This window comes from Monodelphis domestica, chromosome 5, assembly GCF_027887165.1.
Source record: "Monodelphis domestica isolate mMonDom1 chromosome 5, mMonDom1.pri, whole genome shotgun sequence".
In the NCBI taxonomy this organism is placed as follows: domain Eukaryota; kingdom Metazoa; phylum Chordata; class Mammalia; order Didelphimorphia; family Didelphidae; genus Monodelphis; species Monodelphis domestica.
The window spans coordinates 214,589,290-214,603,337 of NC_077231.1; the positions used below are offsets into that span (position 1 = coordinate 214,589,290).

Genomic DNA, 14,048 nt, shown 5'->3' on the forward strand with positions numbered 1-14,048 from the left:
TCTGCTCAGCCAGATGTGGGGGATAACAAAAATCACCTCCATTTTTTTAAAGTGATAGTTTCACTCATACCAGATCAAATAGCCAGGAAAACTATTGGAGTAGGGTTTGGAAATGGGAGGTACTAAAATTTGCACATGCCGTCCCACCCTTTCAGCAGCTCCATTTCACCCAATGTCATATCCACAAGCACTGTGGTATGGATTCAAGTGGAACTGTCTTAATCCCCAGGTTGAGTTTTAGAGAACCCCATCAACTCCCCTATTCAGGAGGTCCCTTTCCATCTAAGAAAGCACCTTACCCAGTTCCCCATGCCCCAAAATCTCTCATAAGGGATGGGGAACAAGGGACCCCAAATAGCCCCCAAGTCTCTAATTTGCACTAGTGATACCCCATGAAGGGGTGCCCCATTTTCTCCCAGTAGGGAAAATGCAAACTATTCCCCAATCCCTTGAGTCCATGAAAAATAATCTGCTCCTAATCTCAGCTCCTTGCTGAAAGCACTGGAGCTAAAACCTTGTTTCTATTCACTTTTCAAATTGGGCCTCCTCCTGTCAAAGATTAGATGAAAGATTACTTCCCCTATCCTTGTCTAAATGAAAACATAACCCAGAGAGTCAGGTAGAGGGAAAGTTTGATGGGTGGGAAGTAATTTGAAAAGCGCAAAAGCTGCTTTCTGCTTAAAATGGCAGATTTTCTCCCAGCCACCAATAATCAGTCTGGAGTCAAGATAAACTTCAGCATGTTCTACTGCTGAAGCCAAGGTAATGGCTCCTGGGGCCAGGTGGATTTGGAGTATAGGGATTATTCCCCCAGTTCCCATACTGCTTGTTATTCCCCCACAAGCAAAACAATCAAGGGCAGTGGGGGTGGGAGAGAAAGCCTGCCTCACTCCCTGTACATTAAGGAGGAGTTTCATTCCTCTCTCTGTCCTCCCTCTCTCTTTGCACTTTTTTTGGCTTGGCCAAAACCCAAGTAAAGAGTTTCCTATTGAATGTACCAAGTCCCAGTGTTTAAGGAAAAAAATTAAAATATAGGAACATTCCCCTCCCCCCAAAAAAGATCTTGTTTCTGGCACTTTAGAGAAAAACTTTGGGAAAAGACATAAAAATATATATCTACACACAAAAATGCATATATGTATATGTATATAAACACGTGTGTGTGTATATATAGCTATATAGCAGAACCACAAAAGAGACTGGAGGCAGGGAGTAGATGCACTAAGGACCTCCCTTTACCTTTACCCTCCCCTCCAGAGAATAAGGAAGAAAGAAAAGGAGAGCTGAGAACTCCTGAGAAATGATCAGATAATTTTTATTTCTAAATAGATTGACATTCCAAACAAATTCTGGAAGAGAAGTACAGGAACTTGAAGATTTGGCAATGTTGATATTTGGAAAAATCCAGATTCTAAGATTTGGAAGCTTTGACTAAATTAAGATTGTAGGAAATTGAAAGGGCTTTCTTTTAGATTGGGGCATTTTGTGATTGTGGAAATACCAGATATTGGAAATCTGAGATTGAGAATGATTGTGATCTGTTGTGCCAAGCCCTTTCACTCCCTTACTAAGAGGGAAGCCATTGTAGTGAAGAGGGGGAAGGCTTTTGGATCAGTGCTGCAAAGAGAAAGGAAAGATTTAAGATAATACAACCTTTTTAGCTTTATATTTTTAAGGAAACAGACTTAGAAAAACATTATATTTATCTCTCCACATCTGTGTGTGTCCAACTCTCTACCTTCTAGGTCAATAAACTGAGACAAATGGACTGTGCTCTGCAAAAAAAAAAAAAAAAAGAATTGATACTAAGGCAGGAGGGAGAGGGTTTAAAAACAAAGTGTGTGACTCCCATCTTCCTCATGGATGGAAATAATACTACATGCACCCCGGGTGTCTCATGGGGGTGCTGAAGAGCTGTTCAAAAAGGAGTTATTTTAGGGGTTATTTGATTTCTGCTGGAATTCAGAGAGCTGATAGCAGGTCCCGAAATGCAACACCTTCAAGGGGCAAAAAATGTAGATCCTTGGACTTGGGGCCGGACCTCCTCCAGCCCCGGCTCTGCCACCGAGATGCCCTGCAAGTTCAGGCAACTTACTTTTACTTCTCTGGACCTCATTTGCCCGTCTGTAAAGGAAACTACTTTATAGTCTTTCCTCTCCCAGCCAGCCAGCCCCCTCTCAGGCCAGGCTCAAGTCGAGGTGAAATAAGGCAAGTCACTGAACATTGGCTCTGCCCCAACACACCAGATACTCAACGAGGCCGTGGGGGCATTCAGCTTCTCCGGGAGCCCTCCCTTCCATCTAGAAGCACCCATCAGCCCTCGGGCTGTGGCGACCAGTGGTCTCCAGCACCCACCACACCTGAGCAAGCCCATCACTTGTGTGCCCCCAGATTAGGAAAGCGGGAGACAAGCATTCTCTTATGGAGAGGGAGGCTACGAGATCGCTGCTCTAACACTCTTCTTTTCAATAAATTTTAATCAATAAATAAAATTGAAATAATTTTTAAATAAATATTACCTCTGGGGTCAAGTATAAACTCTTCTTCTTGGCAAAGTCCTTCTAGCTTTATTACATATTATTCTCCTTTATGCACCCTAGAACACAGCCAAAATGATTTGCTTTTTGTTTCTCACACCCAGCGCTCCGGGCTCCTGTTTCCCTGCCTAAAATATAGTCCTTCCCATTTGCTTTGTAGAACATTGAGTCTCTTTTTTTAAAAATGAATAATATGGAAATAGGTACCAAGTTATATAACATTTGGACCACCCAGTGGAATGGCTTGTTGGCTCCAGGAGGGGGGAGGAAAGAGGGGAAGGAAAGAAAATGAATCATGGAAACATGGAAAAATATTCGAAAACAAAAATAAATAAAAATTTAAAAATAAAATGTAATATAAATTAATACAAAAATATTTAAAAATAAAATATTGAGACTCCATTTAGACGAGCTCACACTCGACTTCTAACGTATCTGTTCTTTCTTTCAGGTGCCCCTGCAACTGAAATCCAGATCCGCCCTAGGACCCCGAAATGGAGTCTACATTAAGATTGTATCCCGTTGAAACAGTGGTGCCCCTCTCTGCGATTTTCTCAGCCGAAGTCCTTCTCCTCCCCGGAACTCAGTATCCCAGGAATCCTCTTAAATGGAAAGAAGCCCACTGTATGGATATCTAACTTACAAAAATACATTATAAAAATATAGTCTGTGGATACTTCATATGCCCATGTAAGAAATGAAAAATATGATGCCGGGTCACCAGCCCCCTCGACATTTAATAAATGCTTCTTGTCACTTGCACTTGATTTTTAACTCGTCAGCGGCATTTGAGCTGCTGATCTCATACCGGGGCTTTTCTCCCAAAAAGCACTCTTGACAAAATTTTGAAGGAAACCACAGGGATTTGCCTTAGAAAAGAAAGGCTACAAATTAAACAGGGCACAACGGCCTCTTCTAGGAAACTTAGCCCTAAGAGAACACAGCGTTAGAGAACATCTTGGTCCAAATTACAGGCCCTGGTTCCCACCCCCTCACTGCCCACCCACAGCAGAGGGAAACCTGAGTGGGCCCTGTAGGAGAAAGCTTGTGCCTCACCGTGCCCCCTGGCAGCAGAAGTCATGGCATACGGAGGCTGGCACAGACGCAGAAGGAGCCCATGGGGATCATGACCACTAGTGGCATCCATGCACGTTCTCCCCAAAGGGCATAGAGACTGGACTTCCACTCTGAAGCCTTCCCCTCCTTCTCTGGCACCCAGAGGGGGAAGAGTAGGGGGTAACCCTCAGACATTCCCTCCCCCCAAAGACTTTGCACCCATACCCGACAGAAGAAAACGATGTCTAGGAGCAAAGATTTCCAAGCTTTGTGACTGAGCCAAGAGCTGTCCCAGGAATGAAATGGGGGGAAATAAAAGTGGAGGGGATGGGGAGGTGGGAAGATTAGAGGAGAGGTGGAGGGAAAAAGGGGAGATGGCTTTTATATGTCAGCTAGAAACAACCATTCAAAGTTCTGACGTCTGAAAAGAGCCAACGTTTAGATGGGCAGCTAAGGGATGTAGTGGGTAGAGGGCAGGCCCTGAAGTCAGAGGGCCTGAGCTCAAATTCAGACTCAGACATTTACTCGCTGGGTGACCCCGAGCAAGACATTTAACCCTGTTTGCCTCAGTTTCCTCATCTGTAAAATAAGCTGGAGAAAGAAATGGCAAACCACTCCTATACCTTTACCAAGAAAACCCCAAATGAGGTCATGAAGAGCTGACTAAACAACAAACATTTACATAGCACTTTAGATGTGCCAGGCACTATGCCAAGAGCTTTACAATTATTATCTCATTTTATCCTCACAACATCCCCATTTTACAGATGAGGAAATTGAGGGAAACAGAGGTTGAGTGACTTGCCTAAAGGATCAGACAGCTATTACATGTCTGAAGTTGGATTTGAACTCAAGTCTTCCTGATTCCAGGTCCTAAACTCTATCCACACACAGGACAGGGCAGTGGTAGGGAGATGGTGTTTTTCAAGATAAATCATGGGGGGCAGCTGGGTAGCTCAGTGGATCGAGAGCCAGGCCTAGAGATGGGAGGTCCTGGGTTCAAATCTGGCCTCAGACACTGCCCAGCTGTGTGACCCTGGGCAAGTCACTTGACCCCCATTGCCTAGCCCTTACCACTCTTCTGCCTTGGAGACAATACACAGTATTAGCTCCAAGATGAAAGGTAAGGGTTTAAATTTTAAAAAAAAAGGATAAATCAATATATTCGTCAACCAAAAGATACCTCATTTAAAGAGTGTGGTCTATATTCAGGACACAATGCAATATTTTCCATTTCAAGTATGGTATTATTTTGAAATTAATGTTGAGAATTCTTTTAATAAGATTTTTTCTCCTTTTTTGTGATTTTTTTTAAAAGTTTGCTGCTTTTTTAAAAAAATGTGCATTCCAGGATCATTTATTCCTCTAGAGCAGCTTGGTATGGTGAAGAGAATCCCTTATCTAGAACCAAAATCCCAGAGTTCATAGCCCATGTCTGACACATACTACCCAGGATATTGTACAAATCTTTTAACTTCCCTGAGCCCAAGTTTCCTCATCAGAAAAAGTTCAGTTAAGAATACCTATAAAGTGCCTTTCCAGGCAGAAATCTATGCTCCTATGATCTCCAGATTTATAATGGAAATCAAAGGAAAACAAAACCCCATACATAGAAATTTCTTTTATGCATAACTTTTTAAGACTGTTCTCTATGTAAAATATCTCAGTATTTTGAATAAAAAGTTATTTATATTACAGGAAGACTTAGAGAGTAAGACAGCAATTGTGGGAGACTTCGAAGTGCCTCTTTCAGATTTCGATAATTCCAACAAAAAGGTAGGAAATTAAAGATTTGAACAGAAAATTATGAGATCGTATCCCTATCTATAGAGCTGAATGAGGTTTCATCTCACTTTCTAGAAGAAACTGAAGCCCAGAGAAATTGACTTGCCAAAAATTTAAAAAGTAATAAATAGCCAAACAAGTCCTCTGACCCCAAATGCAACTCTTTCCACGGCACCATGTTGCCTCTACATAGGCTCAACTTTGGTTGAGGTACCCTCTATGGTTCCCTCCGTGCTTATGTAGATCGTTCCATGAATGGCTATGGCAGAAAAAATGAATCACAGATGAAGAACTAAACAGCTTCCTTCTGATTTCCATGGCCACATCCAGGCCATTTCCCCCTTCGCTTAGACCACCCTCTTCCCATCTTCTTGGCAATCATCAATTGAATTCCAGGACACACTTTATGTCTCTTGGTCCACAATGTGGTGATTGCAACATCTAAGGGGAGGACCAATATGACATCCTGGCTCCATACATAGTGATCACATCTGGAAGTTCATGATCACTTGGGGCTGCTCCCATCTCTAATCACAGCTGCTTTTGATTCTAGCTCTTCCACTTTCCTCCATCTTTGTACCTGCCTTGGCCATTCTTCCTTATTCCCCCCAGACCACCCACACGTGCCTCCGTCCAGTCTGCATTCATCATGGTTAGCCATTTCAACAGCATTTTTCCTGATATCCCTCAATAATCCCTTATCCCCTAACTCTACTGGTGCTCAACTCCTTGGTCCCTTGTGTGAACAGTCTTCCTAAGTGTGCTGGAGAAAGTCAAAAAACAATTCTGCCTCACTTAAATACAATCATTTTACCATTTTGCCTTTTAGTATTTTATCGTCTCGCTGTTTTACTACTCAACTACTTTATTATGTCACTATCTTATTATTTTACCTACCTCGAAGTCCTAGGGTGTAGTCTCAGCGTGGCACGCAGGCAACCCAGGGCATCTTCTCTAGACGGAAGCAGGACGAGGATTCAGCAGTTCCATGGCAATCTAAGCAGCCATTCTTTTTTTTTTTCCTTTTTTTTCAACCCTTACCTTCCATCTTGGAATCAATACTGTGGATTGGTTCCAAGGCAGACGATCGGCAAGGGCTAGGCAATGGGGGTCAAGTGACTTGCCCAGGGTCACATAGCTGGGAGGTGTCTGAGGCCAGATTTGAACCTAGGACCTCTCATCTCTAGGCCTGGCTCTCCATCCACTGAGCCATGCAGCTGCTCCCCTCAGCAGCCATTCTAAGAATGGCGCTGCCCCCCTACCAACATGAGGAAGGAGCTAGAAGATACCCTAAAAATTGCCTGCGTCACCTAGCCCTGGTCTGCTTACCAGAGATTCACCCCCTGCAGCCAAAACACAAAAGAACGTACAAAAACTTTTGTGAAGATGCTTCCATTCACCATTGGTACAAGGAATGGGTGCACACTGATGGACCACACAAAATCCAGGAAAGCGGAAAGATGAACAGTTCTTGTTTCTACAGCACTCAGCCGGTCTCGCCCCTAAATAACACTTCCCAGGGAAAAAAAGGCTGACAAATGGAGATCTGGACACACATTTTTCTGGAGAGGCCGCCATGATGAGGAACGCCATGATGCGGGCACAGGTTTCAAAATCTAATCTAATCTAGTCACCAGCCTGTATGCTCCAAGAATGAGGGAACAGGATGAAAGCGCCGTGCCACCCTCCTCCATGGGTACCTTGCTCTCATCCCAACAAACCCTGAGGAAGTCACAGAAAAATTGTTGAAGATCTGGATATGCCAAAAGAAGTCAAGCTGGTCATTGTGGGTGACTTTAATGCCGCAGTAGGCATAGACTATGAGATACGGCAAGGAATTTGGGGAGGAGCGGAGCTGGAAACAGCAAGGGCAATGGCCACTTACTACAGAAGACTTGCCCGTCTCGTGTTCCATCACCAAGAATCTTTGGGTTTATATACACTTAATAACCCTTCGTGGATGCCCCCTTGCAGCAAACTTTGGAATTTAGGAGTCGTTGTCATTATAAGGAGAGGATCAGGACTTGAGAATAACAAAGGCAGTGCTGGGCCAATCATACTTCTCTTGTCCAAGCTAAACCCTAAAAACGGGGACCCAAGGCAAGATGACTACCTGCAGGCTCGGCACCAACAGATTAGAGGGCTTCTACTGCGTACTTTGTTGCTGAGTTGGACGGAAGGTTAAGTCAATGCAGGGTTGGTTCTACCCACATGGAACAGAAAAGAAGTGGGCAGCCTTCAGAGTGGCTGAACAGCGCTGCATGTACTCCTCTGGGCCAGAACATTCATAAACATCAGGACTGGTCTGATGAAAACGATGGGCAAGTTTAGAAGCTACTAAATGAAAAATGAGAACCCCACCAGGTTTACCAGAGGGATAGTTCATCCAGGTCTAAAAAGGTAGCATTAACTCCACCAAAAGTCAAATGTAAACAAAGCTTAGAGACGCAGGCATCTTGGCTCAGTAAGAAGGCGGACGAAACTCAATTTTATGCTGATGGTCATGATGCAAAGCACTTCTACAATACCCCGAGGGCAATTTATCAACCAAACATCTATGGCGCCTCTCAACTATTCAGCACTGATGGAGCCTCACGGATCAGTGATAAGGAAATGATGCTGGAGAGGTGGACTGAAACGTCAGTCTCTCCACAGACCATGCTGAAGCCACTGACCGTAAACCTCAGGTTGAAGTCAAGCCCTCTCTAGCCAAATTTCCAACGGAAGAAGAGGTTTTGAAAGCCATTAGATGCCTCTCATTTGGCAAAGTGCCTGGTGCTAATCCCATTCCAGCAGAGGTTTACAAGGCAGGGGGTCCACCGCTCACAAAAACGCTGAATAAAGTCTTCTGGGTCATATGGCAAGAGGGTATCCCCCAGAAGATCAAAGATGCCTCCATCGACTGCCCTGTGACAACCCTGGGGATCTCTCTCTTGGTCACTGCTGGCAAGATTCTCCTTAATAGGCTGATCCTTCACCTGGAAGATGGACATCGACCCAAAAGAGAAAGTGCCAAGGAAGAAGAGACATGATGTTTGCTGCCCAGAAACTCCAGGAGAAATACCAGGAGCAGAACAGAGGTCTATATGCAACATTCATCCATCTGATCAAGGTCTCTGATACTGTCAGTCAGGAGGGCTTGTAGAATATGATAGCAAAATCTGGTTGCCCAGAAAAGTTCATCAGTATTATACATACATACATAAATACACACACACACACACACACGCACGCACACACGCACACACACACACACACACACACACACACACGAGTTTTGGAGACAAGAACTCATTATTTGACATAAAAAAAAAACTGCTAGAAAAACTGAAAAGTCATTTAGGAGAAATTAGACTTAGACTAATCTCACATCACCTACCATGATAAGGTCAAAATGGGTACATGATTTAGATATAAAGGTGATACCATAAGCAAACTAGGAGAGCATGGAATAGTTTACTTGTCAGATCTCTGGGGAAAGGAAGAGAGACAGAGAGCATTGCAAGACCCAAAATGGATCATTTTGATTACATTAAATTAAAAAGGGTTTGCACAAATAAAATCAATGCTGCCAAGACCGGAGGGGGAAGATTTAAAGCAAGTTTCTCTGATAAAGGGCTTATTTCTCAAACACACAGGGAACTGAGTGAAATTTATAATATGAGTCATTCTCCAAATGACAAATGGTCAAAGGATATGAACAAGTGATGTTTCTTTCAAATGAAGAAATCAAAGCTATCTACAGTCATATCAAAAATTCTCTAAGTCACTAGTGACTAGAGAAATGCAAATTAGAACAATGTTGAGGTACCACTTCACACCTATCAGATTGCTTAAAATGACAAAAAAAAGGAATTATAAATGTTGGGGGAATGAGAGAGAGAAGGGAAGGAGAGAATTTGGAGCTCAAGTTGTTTTTTTTAATGTTAGAAATGTTTACAAGTAATAGAAAAAAATTTTAATTTATTGTTAAAAAAAAAAAACATAAGTCAATATGTGGATTAGTAGGGCTGGGGCCATCCTGCCATTCCAAACTTTCTCATATGACTTGCTCTCCACACAACCCCTCTCCATACTCCCAAAGAGAACATACAGGGTTCGTGAATAGGCCCTCTGAGCCCAGGAAGATCCGCGTTCACATCCTGCCTCTGACCTTTACCAATTTTGTGATTTGGGGTAAATCCCTTAACCCCAAGTAGTCTAGATCAGCAGTATTCAATGTTATCCCTGACAGAAGAAAAACATACAATTTATCACTTGTTTATAGAGTATATGATTTGGGGGGTGGTTTTGAAAGATTAACCTATTACAAAAATGAATCATAAGGAAATAGGTTTTGAGTGATAATAAACAACCCAGTGGAATTGCTTGTTGGCTCCGGGATAGGAAAGGGATAGAAAATGAATCATGTAACCATAGAAAAATATTTTAAAATAAAAATAAATACATAAAACAAATGTTATCCCTGCCAGCAATATTCCAAGAATGGCCAGTGCCAGATGAAAATATAGTTGGGAAATAGTTAACAAAATAAAAATACAATAGAACGTAGACCACGTTGATGGGTGTTTTCTAGGTCAACATGGGCTCCCCCACCCCTCCAACTTCCTAGTAACTGAGTCTCTTGAGATGAACCCTTCTGGTTTTTTTCATGGAGAACCTTTCCCTTTCCCCAGCCTTAGACTGATTCTAACTTCGCCCATCCCTCCCCCTTGCCTTCTGCTCTCCTGAGACAGGCACGCGTCTCCTGACTATGAAGTAGAGTGAGCTATGTGCGAGCTGTATCTCCCTACGAAACTGTAAACTTCACGAGGGCCACAAGCACGATCGCCTCAATTCCAGGCCAGATACAGAGAGTACTGAGGAAAGAAATGCCGGATATTTTTTTTAACCTCTTACCTTCCATCTTGGAATCAAAACTAAGTACGGGTTCCACGGCAGAAGAGCGGTGAGGGACACTGGCCCAGGGTCAGTCGGGTAGGAAGTGTCTGAAGCCAGATTTGAACCCAGGTCCTTCCATTTGCAGGCCTGGCTGGAGCTCCATCCGCTGGGCCACCCCACTGGGATAAGGAACGGAGGAGGAGCAGGAGATCTTGCAGGGAAGAAGCAGGAAGGTTCCAGAACGCTGGAGAAGTGACGGGGCGGTGGCTGCTTCTCACAGAGACAGTTGAGCAGCCAGGAGGTTGCGTTTCTGTCTAGCCCTCTAGGATGGACCCAGAGAGCTGGATATTCTCCCTCCTATGGCTTTCCCTGTGATCCAGCCTGTTCCTGTGTATCCTGTGGACGTCTGAGCTGCTTGAGGCACCTAAGCCATCTGTCAGTGAGACCTTTCCTTTGAGCCCTGTTCCTGCAATTCCTTACCGCTTTTATATATTAACGAAGGGGGGCTGATTTAGCTAGTTGTAGAAATTGGAATTTTAGGTCGAAAAATGTTAAATAGTGTAGATACCAACGGTCATAGTTATCAATTTGATGGGGAGGGAGGGGGGTATTTATAGCTCTAAGATAGATCATCCCAATTCCCTTCCTTTACCTTAAATAAACAATCCTTATTATTTCAAGATATCATTTCACCACTGCCCCTGCCTGCTGTATTACTGCACGGCCCCCATGGCGGAGGGCATGGCAGTAACAGAGGCCAATAACGGGAGTCACTCTCCATCTGGATAAACATCCTTTTATTTCCATATTCATTTGTGACGTACATTCACAACGTTCATTCACATATAAAATTTGTACTCCACAGGATGGCTCGCTCCTGACCGGCACGAACGCCCTTTCACGCTAGACACCAAAGGACAAAGCGGCTCAGTCGGGAGTTGGTGGTTACAAATGGCTTGTCTACACTGCGGAGCAGCAATTAATTTTCTAAAAATCCTAATAGATAACGTCAGTCATGCAGAATCCTGTATGGGGTTTCTGCGCAGACTGGCAGAACAGTAGAGCACAAAGCGCCTCCGTGTTTCCCTGCCAGGCAGCAGGCTTGGCAAATGGAGCTCCAGTTGCTACTGACCATCATTTAATGACTATGAAGAGGAACAAGGCAAATGCAAACAACAGATGCTGAAGAACTGGATTGTGGCTCATCGGAGTATTCCGAGAGGAGCCCTAAGAGAAAAGGCCCGGGCGTTGCTAGCAGGGGGGAAGTCCAGGCACGGAACGCTGCCTGCTTTGCCATTCTAAGTTGATTTCTCGCTTGGCATTTTGAGCTCCTGTTTAGGGGACTGTCCCAAGACAAGCTCGTAAGGCAGGAAAGGGATCAATTGGGAAATGAAGGTGCTATAAAAACAAGATATCAATAAAAGATTTTTTTTAAACAAGTGCAATTCTGCTATACATCAGAATCCCTAACTAGGACAAAAACCTGGCAGTTAAAAGTGAAAAAACAGGTTTGGCTCTCACATGTATCATCCGGATAACCCATAGATAATTCCGCTGTGGATGTTATAATACGGTAAGAAGTCAACAATCTACGAGAAAAAACTCTCTGTTAGCAAAGTCATATGGAAGCCTGTGCAAAATAAGACATTAAAACCTTTTTTTAATTTTCAAAAACAATGCAATTGGCTCTTTCTCCACCTGAAGGAAGAGGCTGAGAGAAGCGGAGAAAGTCCATGTTCCAAAGCCTTTGTTCCAGCAGCAGTCAAGTAGGGGACACTACTAGAAAAGGCCCCCGAAGGCATTCCTCGGGCAGGAAGAGTACCAGATGAGATATTCGGGGTAAATCTGCTGCTTCTCGAAGATCACAAAGATGGAAGGGTTGAGGAGGCTGTTCACGCAGCTGTTGTAGAAGACGTTTCTTTGGCCCTCCTTGGGAGGGGGCCGCAGATAGGAGGAGCTGCCCCTGGTATAGTCTCCCACCAGAACCCGGGCCAAGAACATGGGCTGCAATCCCTGGGTGGCCTTGCTGTAGTGGTGGGAATAGGCAGCGTCACGGGCAAAGTAGCTCCCTGTAAAAGAAACACGAGTGTTATTGAGGGTTCAACACTCCCCCTCAGGCATCAGCAGACTCGGTGTGGGCACGAAGGGGCAGCTGAGGCGATGGTGGCGGCCCACCTGCTCCTCCTCTGCCACCATACGTCTGTCTCTCTCTTCCCCTATTCCTTTTCTTTTTCTTCTTCCTCTGATCATCCCTAAAGCCTGCAGCATCGATAAAAAGAGAATTTCAAAGGCTACACGCGAGCAGAAGTCTTCAGGAGCCCTCTCTCCAACTGGCCTGACTGCCAAAACGAGTCATGGTTTAAAAGAGCTGCCAAACGTCATAATGCAGATGAAAGCATGCCATTTTCCATGTGTTTATTTGGGTCTGTGGCTGGGGATTTGGGTTTGATAAGGCTGCTCACTTAAAAAAACAAATGCTATGGAAATGTGTTTTGCATGAGAATACATGAATAACTCGGATCAAATCACCTGCCAGCACCAGGACAGGGAAAGGAAGGGAAAGAGGGGAATAAGTTCAATCAAATAACTTAGGAAAACTTGTGTGGAAGTCTGTTATTACATGTAACTGGTAAAAAAAAAACATAAAACATAAAAATCTTAAAAAATAAAGAGTTGCCAAAGTCACAGAAGGTCCGGCTGATGTAAACCACCTCTGAGGTGTGCGCGTACGTGTGAACCCATGCGTGTGAGGGGCCCAGGAAATAAAGATGCCTCCTGCGAGGCCTGGCTCAGGACGAGCTGGGGAGGCGTCTGCCTTCTTTCTCCGGTCCTTCTGAATCGGATGGTCCTGCGCTCGAGCCAACATCGAAGCGGTCACTGTCTCCAGGAGCCCGTGCTGGGGGCTAAGGCAGAAAGCTGCGGTGCTCCCCGAGGGCCAGTGCAGCCAGGGCTCCCAGAGAGCCATCCCACTGAGCTCAGGATGCACGACGCGCCCCGCCAAGCACAACCACGCGTCCTGGAGGCCTTCGATGCTTGTGGGTTTTCAGAACATTTTTAATTTCTACATTTTGACCTACCTTTGCCATAGCTAGTACCATGAAGACCACAGATCCTCCAGTCAAAATTCTGATGGCAGATGGCATCGACATACTCAGGGCTGGTACCGTGAAACAGAAACTTCTCCGCCACTTCCTGCCCCCCATTACTTTTCTTCATCTGTACTTTCTGCCTGTGATGAGGAGAGGACAATGTGGGGCTCATGCAGTGCCTTCTTCAAGAACCCCAAAGACACTCTCGGACACATTAAGCAACCGCCACCAAATCCTGTTTAGAGAATCTTGCGGGTGCCAAGTCTTTCCTCCCCTATCCTGGGGCTCCTCCGTCACCCGCATGTCAGGGAGGAATCAGAGCCCCTGCGCCCAGTGCTGGGCCCTCTTTGGTAACTATCCCAACTTTCCCCTTCAGTTCTTGGTGGGCGGAACCGAGTCTCTACTCCAGGCAAGATCAAGCCGCTTCAGGCTGTGAATCAAGCAGATCCTTTATCATCTCAGAAGGGACAAGCCCTTGACAAAGAAGTCTGTTTTTCTAACTGTTGTTAGGCCCAAACAAGATGCTCTCTCTTCTCCTCTCCCTCTTACCTCTCTCTAAACATTTAATAGTTCATCTTTTCCCCATTACACATAATGATCCATTTTAATGATGATCCAATTTAATTATGAGATCCACATCGTCTCCCTCCCCTCTTCCCTGCTAGGATCATGCAAGAACACTTTTTAAAAACCCACACAG

The 14,048-nt window shown here is 44.6% G+C and overlaps 2 protein-coding genes across 2 annotated transcripts in view; one reads left to right on the forward strand and one right to left on the reverse strand.

Moving 5' to 3' along the window:
* TBXAS1 (thromboxane A synthase 1) overlaps positions 1-3,297 on the forward strand; it is a 258,599-nt gene extending 255,302 nt beyond the window's left edge. The window contains exon 13 of the mRNA XM_007504415.3: positions 2,989-3,297. Coding sequence (XP_007504477.2) covers positions 2,989-3,063 — 75 coding nt within the window. The 3' untranslated portion in view covers positions 3,064-3,297. The remainder of the gene's footprint in view (positions 1-2,988) is intronic.
* Positions 3,298-11,041: 7,744 nt separating this feature from the next.
* PARP12 (poly(ADP-ribose) polymerase family member 12) overlaps positions 11,042-14,048 on the reverse strand; it is a 43,176-nt gene continuing 40,169 nt past the window's right edge. The window contains exons 11-12 of the mRNA XM_007504413.3: positions 13,337-13,488; positions 11,042-12,328 (exon numbers count right to left, since the gene is read on the reverse strand). Coding sequence (XP_007504475.1) covers positions 12,039-12,328; positions 13,337-13,488 — 442 coding nt within the window. The 3' untranslated portion in view covers positions 11,042-12,038. The remainder of the gene's footprint in view (positions 12,329-13,336; positions 13,489-14,048) is intronic.